An 11591-nucleotide genomic window follows, 5' to 3' on the forward strand; every position below is an offset into this window, starting at 1 on the left:
GGCAGACTCGATGGGCCGAATGGCCTAATTTCTGCTCCTATGTCTTATGGTCGTATAGAAAATGACCAACGGGAATCCCGTTTAACGGTCATCTCCCAGGTAACTCTCATCATCCCTGCCTCGACTCTTATGCATTTTACAACGCTTCTGAACACAACCGAGCGGCCAACATTAAAGGTTCCATATCCCGAGTGAAATGAAATGATCATGTCTGGTTTTTTTAAAAAAAACGTTTTATTGAATATTATCCACATTTTAAAAAAAATCCACACAAAAACCACCCCGTAAACATGGAGACAGATTACAGTCGTGGGAAACACTGTCCGAGAGCCTGTAGAAATATTCAGCACCAGTGGAGCCCACACAGGCAGCTCCACTTCACAGAAACAGGTTTAAAATATAAAAATACATACCATTTAAAGGGGCCGCTATCTCCATGAGAAAGGGTCCCCAAGTAAACGCTCAAGAAAAACATGATGCCTAAATTGCTCAGAGAGTCATCACCTCAGTTGCGCCAGAGGAAGATAATCTCACAGGTTTCCTAGCAACACTCCCTCCCATCCACCTCCTCCAAAGGTTCATCACGTTTTCTCCCTGAAAATGCCACAGCCCCTTTAAGAATGGCACCTTTCCCATTATTACCCCCACTTTGGGAGGTAAAAGTAACCAGCTCGCTCAACTAGCAGCTCTTTAATTGCCCCTCTTGGCTGTAATTTTTTTTTAAACATATTTTACATCTTTCGCACGATGTTTATAAACATTTAGCACCGATCCCACCATCCAGGTATTTGATATTTGGGAACAGAGTGGAGAGAGCATGGGCTGGAGACTATATATAGTTTTTTATTTTTTAAAAAAGAGTATAGTTTAAATACTGGGCCAAGTATTGGAAAAGTGCATTACAGAAGCATCTCGTCATATCTTCACAAATTAAAAATAAATTGCTATCTTGCCCTTTGACCTCCTCAATACCAAACAGTTTTGCCTCACAAAATGGCTTCCCAACATCTTTTAAATCGATAATTGGTGAGTATTTGATTTCGAAATTTAAAAAAAAAAACAGGATGAGAAAGATGGACAGCTTAGGAACAGCACTCTCAACCCAAGTTCATTTTTGTCTTTGTTTTTAAAATATATAAACCATCTGGCGAGACCTTTAACTCACTCCCTCGAAGATTCGATCTCATCTCCCAGCCTCCCCTCCATCTCCTGCTGCACTTTAAAACACGTTACACTGAACCAAGAGAAAGGCCAAAAACGTGGTCACGGGATCTGAAACAAGCCTGGAGTCTTTGGGAATTGGGGTAGAGCCTTTCTGGACACCACTGAGAGCACAACCAGGAGGAAGAAAAGCCCTAGAGACATTTTTCATTTAAAAGAAATAAGAGTCTGGTATTCTTTTTCCATCTTCTTTGGGCCTGGTTTACAATTTATTTATAAAAACATTGGAAATGGGAGGGGAGAAGGTGGGCGAGTTCGAGGGACACATCCAAACCAAGTTGGAAACCCAAGTCCTAAGTGTTAGGAAGCAACGTTAACATGTTGATCACTCATGTTAGGTTTTTAAAACTACCCCATCTTGCACTGAACTTGCCCCTAATATGACATCTGAACGGGGTTGAGGTAGCTCTGAGAAACACCGTCCCCATTGGTCATATCAGAGCAGGATGACAAGATGGCTATTCGGGCCAACTCTAAGCAGTAGTCTAAGATTTGCCAGTCCCCCAGAATGACCCTGGGATCAAACATGCATCTCCAAGACACTTCGCCCGACCAACACCTTGGGGTAAAAGTCACCGGGGGCATCAAAGAGAGATTTCCTTTCCCCCTCATTTTCCTCAAACACGAATTAGCCCTAAAAGTACTGGGAGATGGGATTGTGTTAAACAACATGACAGACACTTGTAACCGTGCAGCCAACCTCCTCTCGACCATTCAGGAAATTGGCACCAATTCCCTGCCATCCACATCGCTCCCCCCGCTTCCGCCTCCCCACTTCCTGAACAAGCAGTCCAAACAAAACGAGAGTTCGATAAACATTAGAGTCAATTCCCTTGCGTCATAGAGAAGCACACGATTCCCGTACCAAATCCCATGTTCAGGGCTAAATGGTCCCTATTGGGTTTCATTAAAAGCTATAAAATAAATAGAAGGGAATAATTAACGATTATCATTGAGCTAAAGGTCTGAACCTATGCAATGCCCAGAACACCCAGTACCACTTATTAACATGTACATCCATTAATACTCATCGCCAACGTGTGTGCACCCAAAGCTGCATCTTGATGTCTGGGACCGTTTTAACCCAAAGCCAAGGATGGCAGGGAATCCAACCACACAGTTCACTGGGAAAGATGGACGTCATCTTTCTCCTAATAATTCCTCAATATGAATTATTATTTTTCTTCTTTTTTTTATATAAAAAAATTGACACTGATTTTCCCCAGTGAGAAATGCTCATTCATGGATAGTGCCAGCCAGAAATTCCTGATCCTCTGGAATATCCTCTACTGGAATGGCAGCAGGGGTCTGCAACCTGCTGCTTTGTCTTTTCATCTCTAGCTCAATGGCCCTCGATAACAACGGGCTTGTAGTCACACCACCTGCGAGACAGAGAGAGAGAGAAAGAGTGAGTGTGAGGGAAACCTCAATACTAGGCAGGCACGAGGCCTATTTTCCAATGGCAAAGCCACAGGCTGCCTCCACCTTAATCAAAGTATCGCTCTAGCTCCGACCCCGTCATTGAGAATTCCCGCAGGGACTTTGTTGCTGAAGTAGAATGAGGTCGGGGGAGGGGAAGGGATGGGTTAAAATGGATGGGAGGATAGCCCCACTCCTTCCCCCACGTCTCGCTCTGTCCCGCTAAATTGCGGGTCCAAACCGAGGGGTGGCCCTCCCCCACTTCTCTAGAATATTCTGATGGAGCTCTTCCACAACATCGGAGGACTCCGTCATCACCACCCACCCAAAGCCCTTCCACCCCTGGCTGCTGCCTCAGACTGGCACACATTTCACCACAGCGCAGTCAGCCGTTTCCTGACAGAAGTTGGCAAAGCAGCCCGAGGCGTTGGCACGTTTAAAAAAATAAATAAATCGGCGCATTCTGCCAATTGCGGCTCACCTCAGCGGTTTCCCACTCAGTGACAAAGCAAAATGGACGCCCCAGAGCGGGAATAAATGTTATACCCATCTCTCCCCATCCCTTTCAATGAATTTCTGATTATTCATTCACATCTCTCATCTTTCAGGATAAAGCATCCTTAAGCGTGGTCATTGTTATAACAGAGGGAAATGTGGCCAGAGACCTCGCGCCTCTGACACTACGGCACTCTGGGAGTGGATCTTGAACCAACTACCCTCCCACCCCACTCCTTCCGACCTCCCCAGTCATGACTGTCTCTAAGGCCAACGTCTCCTCTTTACCTGTTGTCACTCTGCAGGCCACCCAGCCTGGTGGTCCCATCCCGACCTACGTAGAGCTGCAATCCACTGTCTGAAACAACAAAAAAAAGGAGAAAGAGAGAGAGAGAGAGAGAATATCAGTGTCTGGCCTAGGAGTTGAGGCAATTGCTTAAACTACAACAACAACAGCAACATGCATTTACAAGACACCTTTAAACACGGAAGACATCCCAAGAAGCTTCACAGGAGCCTTAAGTCAAACTGTGACACTGAGCCACATAAGGGGATGTTAGCTGGTCTGATGATCAAAAGCTTTGGTCAAAGGAGGCAGACTTTAACAAGTGGTTCAAAAAGAGGAAACGAGGCAGGGAGGCGGAGAGGAATCTGGCAGGAAATCCAGAGCTTGGGGCCTAGACAACTGAAGGCATGGTCACCAATGGAGGCATGAAGAAACCAGGACTGTAAATAGTTCTAGTCTTCATGTCAGGGAGACAAAAAAATAGATTACAGACACCCTGGAGATGGTGAAAAAATGTTTTATTATTCATTCCCAGGATGTGGGCTTCACTGACTGGGCCAGCATTTATTGCCCATCCCTAATTGCCCTGGAGAAGGCGGTGGTGAGCTGCCTTCTTGAACCGCTGCAGCCCATGTGGTGTAGGTACACGCACAATGCTGTTAGGGAGGGAGTTCCACTGACCCAGCAACAGTGAAGGAACAGCAATATATTTCCAAGTTAGGTGGCTTGGAGGGGAACTTCCAGGTGGTGATTCCCATGTGTCTGCTGCCCTTGTCCTTCTAGACGGTAGTGGTCATGGGTTTGGAAGGATGACAGCGAAACCTAGTGGAAAGACTGAAAGGTTGTGCTCTCTTTCCAAGAAAGGAAAAGGCCAGGGATGCTGACCTGATCATGATCTGTAAGATTTAAAGGCTATAAAAGTTAGAAATCTGACAGGGAATTCAGGAGGAACTTCTTTACCCAGAGAGTGGTGAGAATGTGCAACTCGCTACCACAGAGGAGTTGAGACAAATAGTGTCGAGGGGAAGCTAGATAAATGAACAAGGGAGAAAGGAATAGAAGTGTTTTCCACAGGGCTGTGTTGGGGCCCTTGCTGTTTGTTGTCTATATTAATGATTTAGACTTAAATGTGGGAGGCACGACTGGGAAATTTGCAGATGGCACAAAAATTGGCCGTGTGTGGTTGATAGTGAAGAAGATAACTGTCGACTCCAGAATTATATCAATGGTTTGGTTGAGTGGACTAAAAAGTGGCAAATGGAATTCAATCCGGTGAAGTGTGAGGTAATGCATTTGGGGAGGGCAAACAAAGCAAGGGAATACTCAATAAACAGGAGGGTATTGAGAGGGGTTGAGGAAGTGAGAGGCCTTGGAGTGCATGTCTACAGGTACCTGAAGGTTGCAGGACAGGTGGATAAGGTGGTGAATAAAGCATATGGAATGCTTTCCTTTATTGGATGAGGTGTTGAATACAAAAACAGGGATGTAATGGTGGAACTGTATAAAATGCTGGTTAGGCCACAGCTGGAATTCTGTGTACAGTTCTGGTCACCACATTACAGGAAGGACATAATTGCTCTGGAGACAGTACAGAGGAGATTTACAATAATGTTGCTTGAAAATTGCGAGGAAAGATTGAATAGGCTGGGGTTGTTTTCCATAGAACAGAGGAGGCTGAGGGGTGACCTTATTGAGGTGTACAAAATTTTGAGGGGCCTAGATAGGACAGACAGGAACGATGGAGGGGTCAATTAGCAGGAGACACAGATTTAAGGGTATCAGTAGAAGGATTAGAGGGGACATGAGGAGAAACCTCTTCAAACAGATGGCGAAGGGCATCTGGAATTCACTGTACAGTTTGGTGGTGGAGGCTGAAACCCTCAACACATTGAAAAGGCACCTGGATCTGCACCTGAAGTGCTGTAACCTGCAAGGCTACGGACCAGGTGCCGGAAGGTGGGATTGGTTCGGGCAGCTAGTTTATCATTCTTTTCTTTTTCAGCCAGCACAGACAATGGGCTCAATGGCCTCTTTCGGTGCCGTCATGTTTCTATGGTTCCATGATATAGCGATAGGCTTCGATGAAGGGAGGTGGGAGGAGGCTCATGTGGAACATAAACACCAGGTTATGCCTGGAGGGTTCCTGTAAAACCAGCGTTCGCCGGAATCCTGTCAGTCGAGCTCCTCAGAGTGAGCAGCTTCCCTCCTGGGATACACGCTGGGCTGAGGGTGGGGGGGATTTTGAGCTGGGTCTATTCCTGACCTTCCTGAGTGGTTCAGGAAATCCTATACACCGTCCAAATGGCCACTGGCAGGGAAAAGACATTCGAGCAGTCACTGTGAATTCACGGGCACGCGATGCCTCCTGGGGAGGGGAATCTGCCACCTTTACCCGGACTGGCCTACATGTGACTCCAGAGCCACAGCAATGTGGTTGACTGTCAGCTTCCCCCTGAGATGTAAGCACTGCACCCAGCCTCGACAAAACAGCTGGTCCAGACCAGGTGGCGAGCGGCAGAGAGCTCACTACCACCTTCTCGAGGGCAATTAAGGACAGGCAAAAAAAAAACACTGGCCTCGCCACCGATGCCCCACATCCCCCGAAAAGAATAAAGGAAACCAGTGGAATAGCAGAGTTTAAGCTCACAATCGGCACTTATGTCCCAGGCTGTAATGGCTTTGGCACAGCACCGGGGCCACATTATTGTTCATGGCCTCTCTCCCCCGACCCCTCCCTGCCTCGCGACCCCTCCCCCTCCCTGCCTCGCGACCCCTCCCCCTCCCTGCCTCGCTCCCCCGACCCCTCCCTGCCTCGCTCCCCCGACCCCTCCCTGCCTCGCTCCCCCGACCCCTCCCTGCCTCGCTCCCCCACCCCCACCCTGCCTCGCTCCCCCTCCCCCACCCTGCCTCCCCCTCCCTGCCCCCGACCCCTCCCTGCCCCTCCCTGCACCCGACCCCGTCCCTCACCCTCGGTGTTGCTGGACTGGCTGAAGTCCTGGCTCCGGACAATCTCCTCCACAATGTCATCTGCGTCCACTCGTGTGTCGTCCACTCGGGAGGGTCGGTTTTCAGCCGCTTCCTTCTTCCGCCTGCGGGAGCAGCAGAGGGTCAGTGTCAGCATAAAATAAACCAACTCATCCAGTCTCTCCCTCACCCACAGGCACATTTCTGGGAAGTGCCTTTCGCGGTTTTTCGGAATGAATCCATCTTCAAACGTAGTTTATCACAAATGTAAGAATCACAGGATTCACTCAGGCAGTGGGTCAGACACTGTCCTTTCCCTTTCTGGGACTGGGTGTGACAGACAGTGTCCTTACCCCCTCTGGGACCAGGTGTGACAGTGGGTCAGACACTGTCCTTGCCCCCTCTGGGACTGGGTGGGACAGTGGGTCAGACACTGTCCTTTCCCCCCTCTGGGACTGGGTGGGACAGTGGGTCAGGCACTGTCCTTGCCCCCTCTGGGACTGGGTGGGACAGTGGGTCAGACACTGTCCTTTCCCCCCTCTGGGACTGGGTGGGACAGTGGGTCAGGCACTGTCCTTGCCCCCTCTGGGACTGGGTGGGACAGTGGGTCAGACACTGTCCTTTCCCCCTCTGGGACCGGGTGGGACAGTGGGTCAGACACTGTCCTTTCCCCCTCTGGGACCGGGTGGGACAGTGGGTCAGACACTGTCCTTTCCCTTTCTGGGACTGGGTGTGACAGACACTGTCCTTGCCCCCTCTGGGACCGGGTGGGGCAGTGGGTCAGACGCTGTCCTTTCCCCCTCTGGGACCGGGTGGGGCAGTGGGTCAGACGCTGTCCTTTCCCCCTCTGGGACCGGGTGGGGCAGTGGGTCAGACGCTGTCCTTTCCCCCTCTGGGACCGGGTGGGGCAGTGGGTCAGACACTTGATGGGACCTCATCGGACTGAGTCCTCTGACAGGTGGCACCTCTGACAGTGCGGCACTCCCTCAGTTCCGCACTGGAGAGTTGGCCTGGATTGTTGTGCTCTAATCCCTGGAGTGGGACCTGAGCCCCAGAACCTCTGACTCCCGAGAGGCGAGAGAGTTACCCACTCGAGCCACAGCAGACGGGACGTCATTCCGGCCCGCTGGACTGATAATCCCCAGAAGAGCCAGCCCCCGGGGGACATTCCTGCAGTCACCGGCCCGGCCTACCTCGACAACCGTTCCGAGCACAGCAGGGGCCTGAAGGGCGGCGCCACCTTCTCCAGGCCGGGATCCTTGGCTCCCTCCCGGATGTCGGCCATGCTCCCGATCCCGGAGGACAGGCCGCTGCTGCTGGACGAGCCATCCCGCCGGTGGGTCAGTTCGAAATGGGAGACGGAGGGGGAGCACTCGGAGCTGTAGCCTGCGGGAGGGAAGAGGCAGAGTCTGGGTTAGCGACACCACCCGCTCAGAGCTCACACCACCCCCAACGCCACGGTGGGGGCCCTGACTGCACCACAGGGGGAGCGTTAACGGTGATGGTAAATCTGGTGTGGGGGGTGGGGGAAAGCAATCTTACCCAACCCCACCCATCAGTAAAGTGACAGGATCAGGTGCCACACGACACCCCACCCAAACCCCAATATCACTATTTGCACCAGCTGTGGTAACCAGCATTGTGCCTGGTGGGATCCCCACTTAGTGGCTCACATTTCAAACCAAACCCCCACTGCCCCAAATTTTAACCGCAATTCCCCCCCCCTCTCCCCTGGTGTCCCACCATAGGAACAGGAGGCAGTCCATGATGACCCCACCAACACCCCCTCCTCCCAACCCTGTTCCACCATTCGATGAGATCATGGCTGATCTGTAACCTCACTCCATACGCCTGCCTTTCACCCCCTAACCCTTCACACCTTCAGTTAACAAAAATCTAATGATCTCCGATTTAAAATCTGCAATTGGTCCGGCCTCAATTGCCGTTTGTGGGAGAGAGTGTCCCAAATTAATGCCATCATTTCTGCTCCTCGAAGGGGTTTTTAAAGAGCTTGCCCCTCCCGCCACCCCCCCACCTCCCCCTCCGCCAGTCCCAGACTCCCCCAACCAGAGGTAAGTTCCCTCCCTCTCTCTCTGTTCTCCTTAATATCTTAACCTGGGAGGTGTCAGCTGTGGCTCAGTTCATAGCACCCTCGCCTTTGAATCAGAGGGTTGTGGGTTCATGTTCCACTCCCGGAAAACCAAGAACTGTGATTGTACTCGAAAGAGTTGCAATCTGTGACTGTTGGTAACTCGAAAGAGTTCCCGGAAACCAAGAACTGTGATTGTACTCGAAAGAGTTGCAATCTGTGACTGTTGATAACTCGAAAGAATTTTTTTTTTAATATCTTAACCTTCAGTCAAACTGCCGCATCGCTTTCTAAATTCTAGCATTCACAACCCAGACTGTCTCAAACTGGGCAAATTGCAGCTTTAACCCCCACTCTGGTCTCCGAGTTAGCCAGTCCCAGTCTGTACATTAACTGGAGGAGGTGCATTGGCCTCAGTGCCCTGGGCTTCTTTCGGGTTGCTGGGGGGGTGTGGGTGTGGGATGCCAGTTTGGAACGGATCGCCCTCCGCAATGCTTCCAGTCACCCTCCCGATAGGCGGGTGTGAGAAAATAGAATCTGGGCTCAGCTGTGATGCCCCACACAGTTCAACAGCCACGCATTGCCTGGACCGGCTGGAGGTCCTGGAGGGGGGACTAACAGCCAAGGCCGCCCACAGCCTCTCTGAAAAAGCTGCAGCCGGCACACTTCTTACTATTGAATGGTTTGAGTACAAAATATAACAACGTGACAACTGGCCCACTGCGGTTTGTGCTTGTGGCTCCTGTCCCTTAAACTGAGCACTAACCCCGGACTCGCACGGCGGCCTTCACCTTCTGCTCAAAGCTTTTAAATGTTATTTTCACATCCTCAAAACCGCCGCATTTAGCAGCAACAGTCCCTTAACTTCTCTCCATTACCAAAATGTGAACCGACTCATCGTTTTTATTAACAGCAACAAGTCTTTTCCCCTCTCCGGGGCTGGGCCAGTATGGGGAGCACCCCTCCCCCACAACACCCCCCCAACACCCTCCCCCGCAACAACCCCCCAACACCCTCCCCGCCCCCCCCAACACACACACACACCCCCGCCCCCCCCACACACACACACACACACCCCCCGCCCCCCCAACACACACACACACACACCCCCGCCCCCCCCAACACACACACACACACCCCCGCCCCCCCCAACACACACACACACCCCCCGCCCCCCCCAACACACACACACACACACCCCCGCCCCCCCCAACACACACACACACACCCCCGCCCCCCCCAACACACACACACACCCCCGCCCCCCCCAACACACACACACACCCCCCCGCCCCCCCCAACACACACACACACCCCCCCGCCCCCCCCAACACACACACACACCCCCGCCCCCCCCAACACACACACACACCCCCGCCCCCCCAACACACACACACACCCCCGCCCCCCCCAACACACACACACACCCCCGCCCCCCCCAACACACACACACACCCCCGCCCCCCCCAACACACACACACACCCCACCCCCCCCCAACACACACACACACCCCCACCCCCCCCAACACACACACACACCCCCACCCCCCCCAACACACACACACACCCCCGCCCCCCCCAACACACACACACACACACACCCCCACCCCCCCCAACACACACACACACACCCCCGCCCCCCCCCCAACACACACACACACCCCCGCCCCCCCCAACACACACACACACACACCCCCACCCCCCCCAACACACACACACACACCCCCGCCCCCCCCCAACACACACACACCCCCACCCCCCCCCAACACACACACACACACCCCCCGCCCCCCCCCAACACACACACACACCCCCCCGCCCCCCCCCAACACACACACACACCCCCGCCCCCCCCAACACACACACACACCCCCGCCCCCCCAACACACACACACACCCCCACCCCCCCCAACACACACACACACCCCCACCCCCCACAACACACACACACACACCCCCGCCCCCCCCCAACACACACACACACACCCCCGGCCCCCCCAACACACACACACACCCCCGCCCCCCCCAACACACACACACACACACACCCCCACCCCCCCCAACACACACACACACCCCCGCCCCCCCCCAACACACACACACACCCCCGCCCCCCCCAACACACACACACACCCCCGCCCCCCCCAACACACACACACCCCCAACACAGACCCCCACCCAGCAACCCCCCCAACACTGCCCCCCCCAACACACACACACATTCCCCCCCCCCCAACACACACACACACCCCCCGCCCCCCCCAAACACACACACACACCCCCGCCCCCCCCAACACACACACACACACACACCCCCACCCCCCCCAACACACACACACACACCCCCCGCCCCCCCCAACACACACACACACCCCCACCCCCCCCCAACACACACACACACCCCCGCCCCCCCCAACACACACACACACCCCCGCCCCCCCCCAACACACACACACACCCCCGCCCCCCCCAACACACACACACACCCCCGCCCCCCCCCAACACACACACACACCCCCGCCCCCCCCCAACACACACACACACCCCCAACACAGACCCCCACCCAGCAACCCCCCCAACACACACACATTCCCCCCCCCCCCACCCCCTCTAACACCCCAGGGCCCCGCTCCCACAGGAACCCGCTGCTCACCCGAGAACTTCGACACTTGGCTGGAGCCGCTGGAGTTGCGGGAATGCCTTTTCCGGATCGATTCCTCCGCCACGTGCAGCGCATTATCCGGATCCTCGGATATCCCTCCTGGAAAACCAGCAAGAGCGCGGATAAATAAATAAATAAATGCACAAGGAGAGGTCCCGAAGGAATCGTTCTTCCGGCCGCCGTGAGATTCTCGAACCCCCCCCCCGCCGATCCACCCGGCCCATCTGACAGCCTGGGTTTTACGTGCCGGGGTGAGGTTAAAGGGGCAGGAAACCGATCAGGAATCAATCCACAATCTCAGGGCATCCCAACGAGTGTAGCCATTCTTGTAATAGTTTACTGCAAGTGGACCGGGGCACGGGGATAAGGGAGAGTTGCTACAATTGGACGGGGTGAGACCTCACCTGGAATGCTGTGTGCAGTTTGGGTTTCCATATTTAAAGGAAGGTCCATTT

General features: G+C 53.6%; 1 protein-coding gene across 1 annotated transcript; it reads right to left on the bottom strand.

The window, feature by feature from the left end:
* Positions 1–1056: 1056 nt before the first annotated feature.
* On the bottom strand, positions 1057–11235 carry LOC144678268 (early estrogen-induced gene 1 protein-like; the record flags this gene model as incomplete). The annotated part of the gene is made up of 5 exons (XM_078538115.1): positions 1057–2603; positions 3424–3493; positions 6389–6510; positions 7579–7771; positions 11128–11235. Coding segments are annotated over 5 exons (533 nt in total), but the record flags the coding sequence as incomplete, so codon positions are not given.
* Positions 11236–11591: the final 356 nt, after the last annotated feature.

This window comes from Cetorhinus maximus, unplaced genomic scaffold (genome assembly GCF_964194155.1).
Source record: "Cetorhinus maximus unplaced genomic scaffold, sCetMax3.hap1.1 HAP1_SCAFFOLD_3923, whole genome shotgun sequence".
In the NCBI taxonomy this organism is placed as follows: Eukaryota; Metazoa; Chordata; class Chondrichthyes; order Lamniformes; family Cetorhinidae; genus Cetorhinus; species Cetorhinus maximus.